Source organism: Zootoca vivipara, chromosome 9 (genome assembly GCF_965207765.1).
Source record: "Zootoca vivipara chromosome 9, rZooViv2.hap1.1, whole genome shotgun sequence".
Classification (NCBI taxonomy): Eukaryota; Metazoa; Chordata; class Lepidosauria; order Squamata; family Lacertidae; genus Zootoca; species Zootoca vivipara.
The window spans coordinates 32,289,219-32,309,486 of record NC_142592.1 but is presented as its reverse complement, the minus strand read 5'-3'; the positions used below and the strand labels follow the sequence as shown (position 1 = coordinate 32,309,486).

Genomic DNA, 20,268 nt, shown 5'->3' with positions numbered 1-20,268 from the left:
TATAGGTTTGGAGCAGCATGAAAGTTGCAAATGCGATTATTTTAATAGCTATTTGAGCCTCAGAGAAACTGTTTGAATACCCACCATAAATCATTACACCAGCAATCCAATATTAATTACTTGCCACTGCGGTATAAGGCCTAGCGACACTTTTGCAGAAATAAAATTAGTCCCAATGTAATTTGATTTACATGATACTCCTGGCTTAATTAAATGCAGTTAAGTTTTCCAGGTATTTTCAGATCTTAATAGGTTTTAAACCATTACTTTAACTTGGTCTTCAGCATTTCTTCTACATGTTTAAACACAGCCGGGTCCTCAATGGTTGGAGTTATCTGGAAAAAAAATAAGCAAGAGAAGAGAATCAAGATACTATGTTATAGTTAACAATAGTGTTAGCAAGTTCAAGTCTAGTGAACTTAGTTTGCCTAGTTTTGTGGAAATCATACGAAATCCCTGTATACACCATCAAAAAAGTAATGTAATGGCTCATAGTCAGCAGTGGCACTGGAAAACAAGTTTTGTAGCAGCCATCTTCTTGTGAACAACCACTGTCAGTAGATGCAAAAAAGGTACTGTAATCTCACACAAAATGATTCCTTAGTACAGAAATGGATTGAGACTATTCTCATTTGTTAGCCGGCCTTCACCCTATAGTCCCAGGATGTGTTACGTTCTTAAGGTGGGTCCTAAAAATATACGCCTCAAGTGTCAAAGGTCAGGATAAAGAAGTATATATAGCAAGGGGAGGAAATGCAGGCACTATCCTAAAAGCATTTGACGCTCCCAAAGTTGTTTGGCTACACTTTGTAAATCTATATGCCTGCTACAAGGTGGTATTGGAGCCAGGTTAATGGGACTGGTTTGCTTTACATAAGATATGCTGCTGCTTAAAGCCACTTAAATGCTACACAACATACTAGGCATAACTTTAGAGGGACAGCTATAAAAGATTATGAAAGCTGCAGACAGCACAATGTAATAGCAAAATATCCAGCACTTTTATCACAGTAGTAGTAAAAGAATGCAGGTAATTCACCTTGTATGGCTTGCCATTTACCAAGGAAGAAAGAGTTGACCGTGGTATCTTGCCAGAACGTGTCTTTGGTAACTGTTTAACAAACACTGCTTTCCGGAAGGCTGCCACGGGGCCAATATTTTCTCTAACTCTCTTTACGATTTCATCCAAAAGCTTTTCCTCTTCAGTGTTTACTCCTGATAAGCAAGGTAAGAGCACCACGGTCAACAAAAGTAGTCTGATTCTTCTGTACGGTTACCATTTTGTTAGCTGCTACAGGCTGGGAGTTGAGCCTAAGGCTTCCCTCCGCTTTTCAAACAAATGTCTCACCGTTTCTTAGGACGCACAGAGCGAGTGGGACGTGGCCCTTTAAGGAGTCTTCGTGGCCAACAACTGCACAATCTGCCACAGCGCTATGGGAGAGAACAGCCTGATTGGGGAAACAGAAAACAGCAACCACCATGCGTCAGTGGAGCACACATGTTCCTTATCAATCCAGAGAACCTGATAATGCAGAAGTCACAGTTTCTTTCCTAATTGGAATACCACAGGGAGTTTTCAGAGTCATAGTGGAGATAGATGTCTAAGTAATTTCCTGTTGGATGGGAACTCCTTCAAAGATAGCAGCCTAAAGAACTGTGTGGGAGGCTCTTTAGATCAGGAGTGGGGAAAGTTTTATAGCTCAAGGGCCACATTCCGTTCTAGAAAGCCTTTTGAGGGCCACATGCCCGTGGTAGGCAAGAGCAGAGGCCAAAGTGGGTGGAGGAATTAATGTGAGTTTCACCTCTGCACAGTAGCCTAACTTCTGAAACAGAAGCACACACCCCCTCTGTATCCTCCATCCAGACAAGCAAGAGGCATTCTCAAAGGTCAACAACACATTCCAGTCAGGCCACCTGGGTTATGAGGCAGTGTGGGTGAGGGGTGTGGTCTGGGGAGTTTTGAGGGCCAAACGGAGAGACCTTATCAGGCCACATTTGGCCTCCCGGCCTAAGGTTCCCTACCCCTGCTTTAGATACATTCTTTTAGCATACACTAAAAACCAACCATACTTTTCTGCGCCTGAAGGAGTCGAAGTGACCAACAAGTAAAACAAAACAAAACACAGAATCACACCATCAAAAATGCATTGTCAAAAACACAATCTGAGTTACAAAAACCACAACCTGACCAATCACCAGAAAACAGAAAAACCAGAATAAAAATTAAATTGAAATAAAGTAGCAGCAATAGCAAATCTTTGTCTTAAAAACTAACCAACAAACCAACTTCTTCAGATGCCAGCAGAACAAAGATAAGAGAGGAAGCTGACCCCTTGGGCAGCGAATTTCACAGATGACGTCCTGCCATAGAAAAAACTCTTCCATGCATTGCCACAAAATGTGCCTCAGAAGGCAGTGTGACGCACAACGCAATCTGAAAAAACAAGCAACTTCACAGGCCCTTCAAGTACTTAGATTAAAGCCCCAAGGAGTGTGGGACCAACGGTACAAAGTCAATACCTCTGATCGCATTAAAAACTGAATCAGCAGCCAGTGTAGCTAAAACAATGATATTGTCACATGATCACAACTCCTGGCCTGTCAAGATTTTAGCAGTAACATTTTGCACCCTTCTGAAGTTTCCAGGCAGCATTAGACAATGAAGCCCTTATGGTGATTCACAGTGTCCATAATACAGAAATCTCAGTTTGCCGGGAGCAGGATTTCAGAATTATGTGATGCTACATTTCTGGCCTACATGCTCACAACATTACACTTATTTACTATTGTCTGGCTGCTGCCCAAAAGAGATGTTTCAGTGCCTTTTTACTGAAATATTATTTAAGCTGTAACATTTCCTTATTAGCTTGATTAATAAACCTACTGGGAATGCAATATTTCAAATTACAAATGTACATTAGCAATCCAGCCCATAAGACTGTGTATAAATGACAATGACATTCATCATAAACAACATGCTGATATAAATCATATTAGCTACCTTAGCGTACATTTTATTGTTTTGTGGGTCTCCATTTGGAATAATAACATGCACAGTATTTTAAGCTGTAGATCAAACTATCAGTTAATGTCTTCCTTAAAACAGGAGAGACAGACAGAAAGTTGATACATTATTTATCAGCAAACAACTTTATGGTGCATTCAGCAAAACAATCGGTTTCCACCCCGCTATATGGTAAGCAAAAAATGGGAATTAAATAGCTTTTTCAACACCACAAGAGAGGCAGCACTGCAATAAAGCACAACCCACAAAACAACTAATTTAGCCCAAGTTTTCTTTCCCTAAAAATACAGACTCAGCAATAATAATAAGGCGTCAGTTTACCACCACCTCACATCTGTTTTGTGAGGAGGATGGAGAAGCAATTAAGCTGTAAAAATAACAATAACTGTGCCCTTACCTTCTCCCTCAAGCAGCGAGAGCTTTGAGCAAGTTTCCTAACACTTCTTTAAAAACCAAAAGTTCAACCGGCCTTAAAGCGGCTTTATGACACTTTCCCCTAAAAACCGGATCAAAGAGAATTAACGCAGAAGAGAGAGAAAAGGTGGGTCTGTATTAAATCATGCTCCACTAAGATTCAGACCCCATACTTATACATCCATTTTGTGAAGGTGTGAAAGGTACCAGGAGTGGGGTTGAACAGTGGTTAGCATGATGATGATGGTCTGTTTTTATGAGTGCTCCAATGTGCATAGATACTGCAGGCAGCTCTAGACAGCAGGCAAGCAAACCTCACATGGGAAGGAACTGTCACTGGGTCTAATTATCTGGCCATGTTCTTGGAGTGGCATGTGATGGTATTGAAGGGAGGTGCTTCCACGTAATGCACGGGTTCAACTTTGCATTTATTTATTTAATAAAGTTATATCCAGCTTTTCACCATGGAGGTCTCAAAGCAGCTTACAGCAATAAGATACACATCAGACAAAATATGCCCGGGGAGCCGATTCTTTCCTGCTGCCTGGGAAACCGGTACTCTTAATTACTCCCTTGTGGTGTTCTCCTCGTTCTGTACTCTTTGTCCTCCCTCTGAACATCGTTTACTTTAATTTACTCTCTTGCTTGATGCGTTTATTGACTCTTTTAAGAATTTCGCAACTTTCAGCCTCGACAACCTGACTATTTTTTTCCTGATCCTCTTTTCTTTGCTGTTTCTATGGCACCAATTATTCGTGCTTCGGATTCTTCATTTAACTCTGTTTCAACATGTACATTTGATTTGTCTTTCTGCTCCCATTATTCTTCCCCAGGTCAGCCATAGATTACTTCTCAATTACGTTTTCCTTCATATATCAAGGTCCTGTGCCATTAGTCATGACTTCTCAATTTCTTATCTATACGCTTCACACACACCCTTAATAAGCAATCTTATTTATCTTTCTCGGTTAATTCATTCTGTTGCTGCTGCTTTGGCTAGTCACTTGTTAATTCACTTATTCCTCATTTTCTTTCTTGTCTATTTTTATCTCTTAGTTTTTGCACATGCCTTTGATAAAGCAGCGCAAGTTCATTCATGAGTTCCTTCTGATCAGCTCTTCTTATTTATCACCATTTGTCACAGCCTCATGGCTGTTTTCTTCCTTTTCTGCTCTTCTTCTCGTCTACTTGTTTGCTTAGGGTCGTGCCTTCATGTTTTCTAAGCAGATCGCTCACTTTCTATTATTCCCTTCTGTATACGGTAATTTCAAATCTCTCTGTTATGGCTTCTAGCCTCATAGATGACTTCACTGGGTTTGTCTAATTGCCACCTGGTTTCTCTCCTTTGTTTCCAAGCAATGTGTATGCAGTGTTTTCTCTCTCAAAGTCTTGATTATCACTACACTACGTCCTTTTTAATGTAGTCTTCATTCATTTAGTTTCATAAACTGCCTCATCTTCACATTTCTTTTTTTACTTTCTATAATTTTTCTGTTCGTTGTTATCCTTCAGTATTTGAGGCTGCTTTCTTTTTGTCTGGCTAACCCTGTTCTATACTTTAATGGTTTTCTTATCTGACAGTCATGAGTCGGTGTGAATGCCGTTTTTCACCCTTGTCCCTTTTCTTTTGGGCGTCCTTCACGGTTCAGGTTTCGCTGTCTCGGTTCCTGCAGCCATTCCCCTAGCACTGATTATCATATTTAGGTAGGTTCAATTCAGCTGTACTTCCCTGCTCCAGCTCCCCATCACCATATTATAGTTTTCTCCTTATTTGCTACCTTTTTCTTCTGGGATTTGGATACAGTTCCTTATACTATCTAAAAATAAGTTTATTTGGTTTTCCCACGTTGGTTCTTCATTCATCTGTTGCTGGTATCACTCCAATATCTGCTCCTCTCTGGAATCAAAGTCATATTGGGTGGTTCTTCTCCTTTCTAGTCATAGTTCTCCTAAAATGTCATTGCCATCATCTTACTTCTTTCAGGAAACTAATATCACCCTTCCACCTGTTGACACAGCTCATTCTTTAATTTTATCTTGTTTGGATTACTGTAATGATTTGTTTACCTATGTCTCATCATAGGCCTTTAATTTCATTCATTCATCTGCTCTAATTATTTCCCTTGCCTGGAAGCATTATTGTGTTTCTGCATTTATTCCCTGGGCATTCATTACCCTATCTCTTTTTCCTGGTTCAGTTTACTTTACACCTTTACTTTCATTTTATTATTATTCAAGGTATTTGGAAATAAGACAGTATATAAGTCCATAAGACCTTAAGCCCCCCCCCTCCCAAGGCCTGATTAGGCCTGCCAAGACTTGGTGGGTGGTCCACCAGGCCATCTCAGACAAACCATGCCAACCTTTCCCATCATATATGATGCCAGGAACAAGAAAGTTCAAGCATCAAAAAGTTGGTACTTTTTGAATTTAGCTCCTTTTTTCTGTGGCCCTGCACATTGACATTGCAAGGTGTGAGGGCTTCTGGTTCCGCCTGCAGGAATGGCTGACCTGTTTTCCATCCCTCCGACCTTCATGAGGAATTTGGCGGTTGCTAGGGGAGTAAATGGCAACCCCCCTACCTCTCCGGGGGTTACGGAGAGGGGCTGCTGGCCCGCGATGCCCCCAAACCCACTCCGATTGTTTAAAGAGTGGGGGGGGGCTTGGGCTGAAAGCACTCATGAGGAATGTCGGAACTCCCGAACGCCAAACTACATGGCGGGATCTCCATGATTAAAGAAGATAATTAGGTTTTAAATTCATGGACATGCTTCAGAAGGAGGGGCAGAAGCTCTGTTTACTGCCGAGGAATTTACGCTGCTGAGGGTGAGGAGTCAAAGGCTGTATTTTATCTCGAAGAAGGATTGATGGGGACGGAACGACAAGGGAAGTGAGTCTTTTTTATTTTTTGCATATACTCTATGAGTTACTTCATACCTTCCCGTGATGTCCTGGTTTGTTTGGAACGAACGAGAAATAAAAGATATCTGTGTGAGTTGAACTTTATAAACTGTTGATACTGAGTATATTTTTTGAAGATGTAAAATTGCTGACGAGAGAAGCCCCCCTCTAACTGGATAGAAGGAGTGCCTGGAAAGCATTTGGAGGATTTATGGGGTGTGACGCACTTTGAATTTGAACAGCGACCTGAAGCTAAGTTCAGCTATAGGGCAAGGAGAGCCACTAATTTATCAAGAGTTTATGCATAATGTGACGGCTGGATCTTCTGCCTGGAAAGCTGTAAATTTTATAAAGATCGTTAATCTACATAGTTATGAGAAGAAAACGAAAGTGACTTGAGTTTTCTAAGATGGCGCTGCTCCGTGTTGAAAGACCGACGCAACAGGGACGCTCCAGACCAAGAAGATTTATGGGGAGGCCGGACTGATTAACTCACACAGGAGAAAGAACATATGTGAAATCTCATTTGATACTTATCTCAGCAGCTGGGGAAAAATCGGATGAAAGAGGAAAACATCTTTGTGACTGTAAGGGAAAGATCGGGACTATTATAGACTTTGAGTGATGATTTGGACTTTAGAAAAAGACGGCAGTGGGCAGTTGCGAGGAATCCCCAATTTCTTGAAGCATGGGAATCCCGAAAATTTCAGATGATTTGGCATAACATTCGGTCTGATTGATATGTATTTGTATAATTTGAAATAATGGATGTGATATAATTGTTTTTAATTGGAAAAAAATTAATAAAAATATATTATATAAAAAAAAGACATTACAAGGTGTGAGATTCAAAAAGTGCCAAACCTTTTGATGCAAAGGAAGAACCAGGAACACTCTTAGGTCACCTCCATGCCATGCATCTGCTACCAGACCAAGTTCAAAGTGTTGGTGCTAACATACGTGTCAAGACCAGGTTACCAGAGAGACTGCCTTACTCCTTATATACCTAGCAGATCCCTGCGGTCTGCAGGATAGTTTCTCCTGCAAGTTCCAAAGATCCAGAGGCCTGCTCTGTAATAAGTTGGAGCAGGGATTTCAGTGTGGCCTCCCTGATCTATAGAACAGCATTCCTGTTGAGATATGAACAGGTAGCCATTATCTGCATTTTCCAGGGACAAATAAATAAATTTTTTATTCTGGCAGGCTTTCTCAGCAGGATATATGGGAGATTTAGTTTTGTCTTAAATGTATCTGAGTTTTTGGGCTTTATTGTACAGTCCCTTCATAATAAATTGATGGCAATAATACATTTTAAGCACATATGTTCCACTTTTATAGTCATGACTTCCCCCAAAGAATCCTGAGAACTGTAGTTTTACCCCTCACAGAGCTACAACTCCCAGCACCCTTAACCAACTACAGTTCCCAGAATTCTTTGGGAGACCATGTGTTTTGAATGTATGTTGTGGGTGTGACCTTAGTATGCTTCCAATTCTTCATTTGCAGACACAGCTTGAATTCAAGTCTTATCAGCACAGGAAAAATGTTTATTTGTAGCATGGAGGGGAGAGTAAGTTGTTACTTGACATCAAAATGACATCAGGTGACCAACAGGTAGGTTGTTGGTCCCATTCCCCTGTCACAATGGCCTGCAAACAGTGAGGGAGCTCAGAATCCAGTCCCTGGTATCAGGGCTTTTCTGAAGTTATGAAGTTGCCGATGTGGGCCACAAATCACTCAGATAAGTTTCAAAAGAACACACCTTTGTGCTGGATAATACAAGACCTTTTGTACTTTGTAGGTCAGATTTTAAAAATGTATGCCACTGTTCTTCTCACTGTTGAAATGACTTTGTACACATTACCTGAATACCATTCATAAGAAGCAGAAATGCAGAAACATCCTCCACTAGCGATCTAAATCTTAGCTGGAGTTTTAATATGTATTTTTAAAGCATTTTTACAGACCGCTTTGCATTTACCTCCTCAATTGCGCCTGCTGAAATCCTATGACCTGCAACATTGATCACGTCATCCACTCGAGACATCACATACAAATAGCCCTCTTCATCCATATAACCTGCATCCATAGTATTATAGTACCCCTGGGAGCAAAAGCAGGAGGAGAAAGAAAAAATATATAGATCAGAATATTTGAGATCAGTAATACTTTTTAAAAAAAATGTTTATTGCTCATTTTATTGATGTTCCTTAAATACAGAAACATCAACAAAAATTACCAAAGAACTAGACCACTTTTGCCACAATTCCCATCCTTAGCCTTACTCCAAAATAATCCTAGGTTCCTGTCCAGTCTTTACAGGCCAGATCTTGTAGAGCAGCTTTTCTGCAAAACAACAGCTACTAATCTTGATGGTGATATTTACCTCTAATACTGGAGATAAGCCTCTGAAATGCACTCATGCCACTCTTATGGGCTTTGTGTAGGCATTGGCTTCGCCACGGTGGGTACAGAATGCCAGACTAGAAGGGTCTTGGATCTGATCCAGCTGAACTCTTATGTTCTTAACAGTATCGTGTAGAGCTGCTTAGCACACACCTTGTTTGCCTCATGTGCAATCTCCATAGAATCACAGAACTGTGGAGCTGGAAGGGACCAATGGGGTCATTCCTGCAATGCAGGAATCTTTTTGCGCAGTGTGGGGCTTGAACCCACGACCTTCAAGGTTAAGAGTCATTGCTCTACCGACTGAGCTATCTCAGCACGCCAGCATTGCACATCCCATAAGAAGCCGGTTGGCCTTTAGTAAGGAAGTGTAGAAGAGTAATAGAAGAATATGCAAACATGGGCATGAATGGGATTCTTACACTACAGTGCACAGCATTTATGAAGAAGCGGAGTGAAAGTATTTATTGAGCATTACAAAATGCATCTATTCTATTACATAGGGTAAGCAACAAGCTGACCTCCAGTTGCTTTGAGAAGCCATCAACCCCAGCCAGCGTGGTCAATCAGAGGGGAAAGCAGCATCAGCGTCAATCAGAGGGGAAAGCTTCATGCTAGAGAGCCAATGGTAGCTTACTACATATTTAGTTCATTTTAACTCCTCTTACTGGAAATTTCTGGAAGTACATTTCCTTGTACAGGTCCTCATTTTTCCAAAGGCCCAGAAAGGCTCCTGGAGGCAAAGGCAGCCTGTTATTTAAATAAAAAAGCAAACACACATAAGCACAAAATTAATTTGGAACAAGGCTATTAAGGAGAACAGATAGTTTTTACAAGATTATTACACAATGGTGATTAAAGCTTTTTGTTTTTTTTAAAAGTCATCTCCTGAAATGTGTTGGAAGGATAGAAGCCAGAAGCAACTATCTTCACAAGTTTAGTGGAGCTGGTCAAGGATTGAAACATTCTGATCAAGAATATGAAATATTTATGCCATACATGTAGCTAATAATCAGTTCCAACCCAAATATTTAATTTTTTGCTGCTCAAGTCAGCACAATACTTTTGGGAGATACAGGGATTTACTTTGTTCCTTCTCATAATAATAAAAACAGAGATGGGGACGAAACCTATTTTTAACAAATCCATTGCACAAATTATGGTAGCTTCTTGTACTATAAAGACATTCTCCTATAATAAGACACAATGCCCACCCACCCCGTTACAAATCCTGAATATTTTCACCTAATGTGCAATCTACCTGTTTTTATGTATTGAATCCTCAATTTTAATCTGTGTAAAAACACCTATCTCACCAGTGTTTATCCTAAACTGGAAGCATAGCATTATGGTGGTGGTGGGGGGCTATGATTAAGCATTTTTAAAATCAATTCACAATATTATACATTGGTTTACATTTTAAAAATAGTTAATTTCTGTTGTCATTTTAAATTGCAAGTTTACATAGTTAACTAAAGGAAAACAGATATTAAAATATTACAAATACAGTACAGTACTCACAGAGTCTGCTGACATGGGAAAATATCACTACACCTGCACTAGATGTGAACTACATGTGAACAAAACAATCAGATTGCTTAAAACCTATGCAGGTAATAAGCCAATTGACAAGAGCAAAGGTGAGCCTGCCAGACCCACTAAGCAATATGTGCATGGCCAACCGTCTGTGCCTCTGCATGTTTCTCAATATGTCCCAAGAGCCAGGGGCATACAGAAGCAACAAGATTTCCCAGAAACTGCTTAGTGCTGTGGGTATGTGTGAGAGAGGAACCTCTCAATTCCCCACTGGCTGTAGCCTGGGAAGAGTCCCTAGGTCTGCAATTCAGGCTCTGGGCCTTAGATTCCCCATCCCTACCACGAAGAGCTGTTGGCAGTGACTTCCCTTCTCAGGTACAGCCCAGGAGAATTGTGTTTAATTCAACTTGCAAATCCTAGCGCAAAAAGAGTGGCCAAGCTCCCTTAGCTGAGTAGTTAAGTGACAAAACTTCAGAGGCACACTTTTTGTGGTGGAGAGCATGAGAAAGATTCCCAAAAAAGTGGGGGAAGGGAAGGCTCCCCTTGAATTCACTTTTCTGTTAGACACTGTCATAAATCAATGGCTTGCAAACTGCATCAACTGATGTTTTCCCGATAACCCATCAATATTCTTCAAACTTCCTTTAACAATAACAGCCATTTTTTTATGACCTTAGAATTTGTTGTAGAAAAATACAAGGAGATGTCCCCCTAAAAGGGAGCATTCCTCTTGGGAGTATGTTGCACTCTGCCTTAAATCTAATTCACCACCACAAAATAGGGACATAGCTAATGATAAAAAGCAATTTTGGGGGGGGGGGGGTAACACTTCCAAGACAACACAAACTTCTAATCAGGAAGGGCACAACTCTACTCCCTTCAGCGATCCACAGCCACTTCTGAGTCTGCGTTCACGTGACAGCTTATTCCATTTCACCGACATTCCCCTAATTGTTAATTTCCACATATTTGAGCATTCGCATGAAGCAAAAGCCACTTCCAGAACACAATGGCATATAGCAGATATTTAATGCTCATTTCTGCATTATTTGATTCTTGGGGGGGGGGATCTGCTTGCAGCCTCCTCAACCCAGAAAATCATGGAACTAAAGTGATGGAATGTGAGGCCGTACACAGTGCTTTTCCTGCTGTTTTCATGGGGAAATGGGCTCATGTGCGCACGGAAAGGGTGGGGTGGGGAGTAGGAATGTTGTCCAGATCTGATGTTCATTTTTCATCGCACCACACCCACTGGTGTGAATGAAATTTAATGCAACGTGCCAGTAGTGTATCGGTCAAAAAGCCACAGTTCCATAACACAGCAGACACGGCAGTATAAAAGGCACATTAGAAAACCAGACAGAAGTGCTATCAGAAAGCTAACACATTATCCACATCTGAATGCACCCTATATTTTCTAATCCACCTCTTCCCTTATCTTTCTCCTAGGCCTTGTTCCTTGGTTCAGCCTGCCTCCTTCATTCAACCCCCCAGCTGCTCCCATTTCTGGATCCCTTGTCCTCTTAGCATCGCTCTCTGTCTCTTCCCATTCAGCGTTAGTCCTCATTCCCCCCCCCACTGCCTATTCCTTTCCCAGGGATAGGGAATGTGTGAGGTTTAATCTCAACTCGGGTGACTTTTACAGTCTTTCGCAGGAGACTGTTAGCACTTTCCTCGCTGACAAGTTAGAATGCTTGTGAAAAGCTCTAGGACATCATAACCGTTTCAGGCATCTACAGCCACAGGTTCCGTCATCACAAAATCCCTTAGCTCACTACGATACCATTACCCACAACCTTTGTTTTGTGTTCTTGGAGGAGTGGGGAGAAGACTGCTTCCAAAGGTGGCTAAATGTTCCAAGTGCTTTGCAAAATACTGAAGTACATATTGTGATACCAACTCCCTCAAAATCAATTTCGCCAAAACCAAAATTCTTACTTTTGGCACGAAAACTCGGAAGTCACTCTGGAATTTTGAGGGCCACCCCATTGAATATTGTTCAGCATTCAAATATTTGGGAATCACTTTTCAGCATGGGCTTAGCTGGTCAGCTCACCTAAATATGACCATCCTGGCCGCCCGTAGAACCATCAAAGCCTTGGAGAAATTCTTCTATGCAAAAGGCGGCCAGTTGGTTCCACCAATCAGGAAAGCATTTATCAGCAAAGTCCTCCCATTGTTACTGTATGGGGTCGAAATTTGGGGGTGGAATTTAAATATACTACAACGGCTGGAGATTCTACAAAACTCATTTGCACGAAAGATACTGGGTCTCCCCAAGGGCTCGGTTGCTGCACAGTTAAGAACAGAACTGGGCCTCCCCTCCATTGTTGCGAGAGCCCACATTAGAATTATCTGTTTTTACTGCAAATTAATAACTGCCCCAGGTTCCCTATTAGCCAGGCAAGCCTTTTTAACTTGCTCCCAAAGTAACAAATGGTCTAAGGGCATGGAGACTATTATTACACGCTACTCCCTCCCAGAATTCGACACGCTGTCATCTTGGGACCAACATAAAATCCGGGCCTGGATTCTTACAAGGGACGAGGCCATGGACCGGGCACGGTCCACCACAGCCCGCCTCTCTATGTGGTTTCCTAAAGTGAAAGTGGTAAGATCACTTGCCAACTAATTGAAAGACCTGATGGAGCCCAATTTGAGAAGAGCGTTCACTATGGCCCGTTTCCATTCTATACCCACGGCCTTCCTGCAGGGGATTTACTCTAAGACCCCTATTACTCAGAGCCTATGCCCATGCACAATGAATGAAATAGAGGATTTTTTACATTTCTTTTTCTACTGCCCCATTTATGAGCCAATAAGATCTAAGCTCCTCCTCTTGATCCCGTCCACCATTACATCTAAGGAAGACTGTTTGAAATTGCTTCTCGTGGACGCACATCCCCTAATTTCACGTGAGGTGGCAATCTTCATAGTGCAGGCTCTGAAACTCAGGGCTACCCTGACAGGGTAGTGTGTCCTAGACCTGGACCTGTTTTACCCTGTTTCTCATATTTTAAGACATACCCATAAAATAAGCCATAGCAGGATTTTTAAGCATTCAAGGAATATAAGCCATACCCCGAAAATAAGACATAGTGATAGGCGCAGCAGCAATGCCGGCCGCGGCAGGAGGAGGAGGAAAAAAATAAGACATCCCTTGAAAATAAGCCATAGTGTGTTTTTTTGAGGAAAAAATAAATATAAGACATGTCTTATAATATGAGAAACACGGTAATTCTTTCTATTTCATCTTTTAACTGAATGTGCCGAGCCTATTTTGGGCTATTTTATGCTTTACATATATCTGCATATTAGATTTTTGGTGCTGGCATCTAAATCTTTGCGTTATTGACTTAGGGTAATTTAAATGTTATTACACCAGCAATATCGCCTTGAATTATGCTTTGTTGCTTGTCTCTGGCATTTTGTATTGTTTTATTTTGCTATGGCTGTATGCTAACGCAATAAAGGTTTGAGTTTTGAGCTTTGCAAAATGCTGAAGGATAAGAGGTACCTTGGCTGCACTGAACCTTGGATTCTAATTCCTGTTGAAGCAGGCTCAATGGTCTAGTTCTAACAGAGTTGAGAATAAAATGTTGCCTAACTTCTAACCTCATGTCAAGATGCATCTGTATTAAATGAAACCTTCAGGAAACAGAAGTTACCTTGTATGCATTCAGGGTACCAACAGGACAGTAATTCATAACCGGCAACATAGTTGCACCGTTGATTTATTTAACTGTCTTAAAAAGTCCTTGTGACAGCGAGGAAGGACAATTCTCATTGACAGAGCCATTAACGATTCCCCTGGGGCTTTTTTGTTTGGTTTTATTCTGCTCCTTTCAGCTTAGCCATTAAGTAAGAGAGCCCATCGCCTCTCAGCACGCACAGACTTTCACCCGTATGAATTCCAAAAATAATAATTTTAAAAAGCTGACATGCAATAGAGCAGAAATACAAAAGGTGTTAAATTAATTCCATTTGGTGATTTGCAACAGGGTCATATCAAGTGTAACAAGAATAGATATGCATACATAATTGAAAATGCAAAAGTTTGTAAGGACATTTTGTATTTAGCACACCGCTTGTGCAAAAACTTAGCAATAGTCAAGTCTTAGAAGAATGTGCCGTTACACACACACCGATTTTTTCCTCCACCCATATTTACAAAGTGATTCTTGAGGTTTCTCAAAGTCAAAATTCCTGCGGCACTATAGACACTAATTGGTTTGTTTAGTGTGACATGAATGTTAGCTTGTAGCAGGAATGAGACAATATGTGCAGAAAGTGTGATGCCTGCTATGCTTTAAAGAAGGCAACATGACACTTTAAGATTAGGACCGTTCCTGAAATCATCAGAAAATCAACTGCCTGAAAAGCCAAGCTTACACTCAGCATTTATTAGTATAAAAGAAGAAGTGCTAGAAGGTAAAACAAAGCTCTTGTCAAAAATGTATGACTTGTTGTTAGAGTGGTACACCAAAGATGAGTTGACAAAAGAGGTGATGATTAAATGGGCAAAGGATTTTGGGCACAACATTGAATATGACGCGTGGTTGAAACTATGGAATCAAACTTTAAGATTTACAGCATGTACCGCCTTGAAAGAAAATATATATAAGATGATTTATAGATGGTACTTAACACCAGTTAAACTAGCTAAAATGTATAGAATGAGTGATAAAGCATGCTGGAAATGTAAAGAGAGAGATGGTGAATTTTATCATATGTGGTGGACATGCGATAAGATAAAAAGATTTTGGGAGATGTTATATAATGAATTGAAAAAGATGTTCAGATATACTTTCCCAAAAAAACCGGAAGCATTTTTGTTAGGAATAATAGGAGGAGAGATTAGAAAAGAAGATCAAGTGCTGTTTATGTACGCGACAACCGCGGCTAGGACATTGTTAGCCCAAAAATGGAAATTACAGGAACTACCAACAATTGATGAGTGGCAGAGGAAAATGATGGACTATGCTGAACTTGCTAGACTGACTTGCAAGATCCGCGACCAAGGGGAGACAAGGTTTCAAAAGGACTGGAGTAAATATGTGGATTATATGGAGAAAAACTGTAGATCTTTAAAAACACTTGCAGGATTGAAATAAATCCTACGAATTGACTAAAAAGTTAAAAAGGAACTGCAAAAAAATGGGGTTAACAAGAAACCCGCATGAAGGGAGGGGGGGAAGTCATAGCTCGGCAGAGCAAGATGTAAGAGGAAAATATAAGATGTTTTGTATAAAAGATTGTTTTTTTATTTTAATTTGTTAAATTGGAAAATTGAATAAATTTATTTGGAAAAAAAATTAGTATAAAAGAAAAGAAAAACCCCACAAAAAACTAGAGATTAATTCCAAAGTTAGCTCAGCATTTTAAAACTTTGGATAGTAGTTTTACATTCTAACACAAACTATACTGAAGTTGCACCCTGTCTGTCAACATGGAGAATTACGGAAGGGCATTATTCCTTAGAACTATTAAACCAGTGTGCTCCTCTAACTACTGACACTCTGAACATGCAAGTTTTCAAAAAAACAACAACCCATAGGTGTTTTGTACAACTGCAAAACAAAAAAAGAAACCGTCTCAGGGTAACTTTATTGGAATTAGCCTCGCTTTAAACACTAGGTTGTGATTACATTTTTTTAAAGTATCATACCAAACTGGGGGGCTTTTTTGGGTGGGTGGGTACCTGAGATTTGTCTAATGTTTAAGCAACTGGCAGAATGCCAGTCACTTTGTTAAACACACTGTGTAGGCTTTAACAATAACAAAAAATGAATACACACAAACATTGCCAGCTATGATTGACAAGCAACTGAAAAGGTGCAAAAATATTTTGCATGCACACTTAAACACACAGAGACTTGCCTTTACATTCCACCTTCTCTTGTGGGGAAAACCAACAAGTATTCAAATTATATATATTTTTAAACTTTGATGTGGGAGCAACCGCCTTCCCCTTCACTGCAAAGTAGAGTGCTGTGATGAACTTAAGGATGTTACTCATCGACAGTAAGAGCCTAGCGGTCATATCTGCATAAAACAATAAACCAGAATGGCTTATTGCGGGTTATTAGGAATGAGCATGCTGCTTTGCTGCTCTACTGGCATAAGGGGGATAGCCAACTAGGAAACCTTGGCTTCCCATTACATCTAAGCCATGGGTTATGGTTTCTGAATCCCTAGCAAGGCATGACTGGTACCAATTTGCAGCTCTGGTTTATTGCTGGTTTGTTTATCCTGTTTGCACTAGGGGACGAGCAAAGTTGGAGAAACTGGACAACGAGTACCAGCATGCAGCTCATTCTGTCTGGAAGTCTGGCTTAACATTAAGTGCAAATGCAAGCACTGTGTTTCAATAACAGTCACAGGTGCTTCCATTGGCATGTTACATGCACGCCTCGATTGGCACTTGGGTCCAAAAAAAGAACCTGTAAAGCAGCCACAGATGTTGCATTTGTGATCTAGCATTGTCCAGACAACTCCTATAAAAGCAATAATGTCTCCGAGCATTAGTTAAACATGTGCTTTGCTGTCAAATTAGCAACAGAAATGTAGAAAAGAGGAAAAGCTGAAGCTAAAACAGTGATAATCAGCTGAGCAAAAGGATAGTCACCTCAAGTATTTCCAGCAAATCAGGCAAAAACTGCAAATAGCACGTACCATGGTAGCAGAAGCTTAGTGAGCTCCTAAGGAGAAGCAGTGGAAACTGAAAAACAGGTAGGAAAGCAGAAAGGGAGATGAGAAACCCAGCTCACATTGTGTAAAGATGCTATGCAAGATATTATTCTTTCATGAACCTACCAGGTTGGAGATGCAAAATGATAGAATCATAGGCTAATATGAAAGAACCACAACGGAAAAATAAGTTCCTACATAAATTCTGTCTCCATTAGGGGGTGTGCACTGTGAAAGTAATTGGAGGACATGAGGAAAAACGTCAGAATTGGTAGTCTAGGTGAATTTTTCATGTGTAAGAAAATTTCATTCCTTCTCACCAGATTGTGTGTGGGGAAATTTGACACTCTCAATGAGACAACATGCCAGAGAGTCCCTGAAGCACAGACAGAACAGTACTGTGCAATAAGCCTGAGATAAATGAGACTTACTCCCAAGTAAATGTGTGTGGGACTATGAGAGTCTATTCATTTATTCATTTCTAGACTGCACTTCATCCCAATGGTTTCTGGGGCAATAAATAAAACAGTTTAGAACAGCAAATACAGCAAAAATCAACATCCATAATGAATAAAAAACAATGAGAGGCAGCAATAGAATTGTGAAATTATAGTGCAGAACAAGCATAGCCATTTAAAAGGCCTGGGCAAGTTAAATGTTTTGACATGACACCAGAAGGGAGCCCACATGTTGAAAGGAGCAACAGAGCCTTGTTCCAACGCCATGCAGCTTCCATCCCACCCATAGCTGCCAAGTCTCCCGTATTCCCCAGGAAACCCCTGTTTTTCCAGCTGTTCCCAGCTGAAAAAATGGATTTTTTTGTTTTTCCCCAGTTTATTCTGGCGCGGCGGCCATTTTGGAACTGGGCAGAGCATGCTCAGAAGCTACTTTTGATGCAGCTCTGCCCAGTTCCAAAATGGCTGCAGTGCGACTTCTGGTGTGGTGGCCATTTTGCAACTGGGCAAAGCAGCATCAAAAGTCGCTTCTGAGCATGCTCCGCCCAGTTCGAAAATGGCAGCAGCACTACTTCCGGTCTGCTACTTCCGGTCCGATTCCTTATTTCTCTGACAGGAACTTGGCAGGCATGATCCCACCCGCTCCTGACATTCACGTCTGAGCAGAGAAGCCTATGCATGCAAGTCTCCACATGCCTAGGTTTCCAAAGAACCCTGTGTTAATTAGGCTCCATCTCCTGTAGAAACCTATACATGTAGAGGTCTATGAGCATAGGTGCCCCTTGCTCAAGATCTGACACTATAGGCAGGGTCAAGGAAGCCATGCAACATCAGAGTATTTAGCGCCGCCGGTGCAGTCAAGTTTGCAGTTAATCATGATCATGAAGAGGCCTTAACAAGGGGGGACTTCATAAAGACAGCAACCTGCCAGATTCCCAGGTCTGTACTGGAGAAGGCAACCAAGAGTGCAGGCCTTGCCCCAGAAATACACAAGAGGACCTCCTGTGCTAGGCTGTGGATTACATTCTCTCTAGGAAGCCAACCAGCCATAACAATGACAAAGATGGTACAGTTCTCAGAAGCAGAGAGGAAGGAACCAGAGTAGCTCGAGGTACACCCTAATTCTGGACTCAGAAGCAATGAAACACCACACCCAAAACTCACAATTTGCACTAGCTGGAATATGCCTTTACAAAACCAGTTCTCCCTCTCTGCAATGGCATCTTTCAAAGCCTGGACCTTTTTCCCCCGATTCCAATTAAGCTCCCACATGGAATGAGGATTGGCTTTCAAGTATTCTCCAATGGTACTGTTACAGAAGCTGCAACAGATCAATGAAGCAGCAAGCAGCCTCTGAAAAGAACCCCTAATTGAGCAAAAGAGGGGGGAGTTCATATGTCAAAATAAATTAGTTTTAACTCTGGAGTGTAGAAGATGTTACGGGCTAAAGGGGCAATATTTGTGGTCAGTATCAGTAAGTATATTCATTCAATATTCAATTATATCACGGTGTTTTGGCTCACTCCTTCCGTCTACTTTACAGCATTAATCCCTTGAAAGGTTGTGGGCTGCTTACTTCACCACAATATTTCCTAAAGTCTTCGCTTTTACAGCTTGCTTGTCGTCATCCAGAATCATTACTGCAAGAAAAAAAAGACAAAAGGATTCTGTCACAGTGGCTGGATCAGGCTACTTCAGAGTAACGACGCTACGCAGCTCTGCATTTTATTCTTTTATTGGTGCTGCGTATTTACAGTGAGGAATTCATTGCTATTTACACAGAGTGATGTTGTCAGTCGCTTTCAGAACCTCCGAATGACTTTTGGCGCGTCTTTCCCCAACACAAAAGCTTTGGAAGCCCCATCCTCTTTCCCCTCCTCTTCCTGCGTAATTCTGGAGTTGGGGGGATGGGTCTCCCCTCCTTCTTGGCCCCTTCCTGTTCCACCTGGGACCCTGGCTCCGCTACCTTGCCTGAGCCTCGGACCCGACTTCCTGCTTCCCCGCTGGAATCGGAGCTTCCTCTGCTTTCCCCTGTGCTCGGGGCTGGGCTTGAACTCAGGAGGGGAGGGACTTCGCGATATCCCCTGTCCCTCACATCCACCCCCCTTCCAAGCTCCCCTTCTCCCCTCCCCAGGTCCCCCCCAGGTGTCGGTGACGACTGGAAGCCTAAGAACTCAGTGCTTTCCGAGCCCGTTGGTGTGAACACCTCCCCCCAGTCCTGCGAGCCCCCCCCTTCCGCCTGGGAGGACTGGAATCCCAAAAATTCCGTGGCGTCCGAGCTGGTGGGGGTAAAAATGTGCTGCCAATCTGCTTCTGCCTCTGACTGTGTGGATCTCGGTGACACCCATATCTCGTCTCCCGAATCCTCAAACTCCGCTTCCCAGCGCCATGGTGAGCTGCTCTCCCTTGCCTCCTCCTCCTCCCCCTCCCTTTCCATGTGCCAGGGCTTGGGTCTGTGGGGATAGAGGGCGTGAAATTCTTCCACCAAGAATTCCTCCTGTATCTGAGTGGCTGGGACCCATTCATTCTGGGACGGTGGAGCATCCTCCCATGCCATGAGGTACTCCAGGCCCCCCACCCCTCTCCGTGAATCAAGGATGGCCGTGGCCTCATTGAGTTGCTCCCTGCCTCCCCTCTCCCCCCCTCCCTCGGGGGTTTGTTCGCTGTCTCGGAGCCTGCTGCTTTCCCTGTACGGCGACAGCAGCGATCTATGAAACACTGGATGCACCCTCATGTCCTCTGGCAGTGCCAGCCTGTATGCCACCGGGTTGACCTGTTGCGTGACCGTGAAGGGGCCCAACCTTCTGGGTGCCAGCTTCTTGCACCTCCCTCTGGTGGGAA

The 20,268-nt window shown here is 42.0% G+C and overlaps 1 protein-coding gene across 2 annotated transcripts in view; it reads right to left on the bottom strand.

Annotated features, from left to right (window-relative positions):
- The window catches only part of ACSS3 (acyl-CoA synthetase short chain family member 3), a 66,682-nt gene that overhangs the window by 1,121 nt on the left and 45,293 nt on the right, over nt 1-20,268 (bottom strand). Inside the window, exons 11-16 of one of the 2 annotated variants that reach the window (XM_088651750.1) lie at nt 19,004-19,067; nt 9,415-9,496; nt 8,322-8,444; nt 1,349-1,448; nt 1,040-1,215; nt 268-335 (exon numbers count right to left, since the gene is read on the bottom strand). In XM_088651750.1, the coding sequence (XP_088507876.1) occupies nt 268-335; nt 1,040-1,215; nt 1,349-1,448; nt 8,322-8,444; nt 9,415-9,496; nt 19,004-19,067 (613 nt within the window). Of the gene's footprint in view, nt 1-20; nt 336-1,039; nt 1,216-1,348; nt 1,449-8,321; nt 8,445-9,414; nt 9,497-19,003; nt 19,068-20,268 lie in introns of those variants that run through there. The other variant, XM_035128600.3, reaches the window with a different exon arrangement.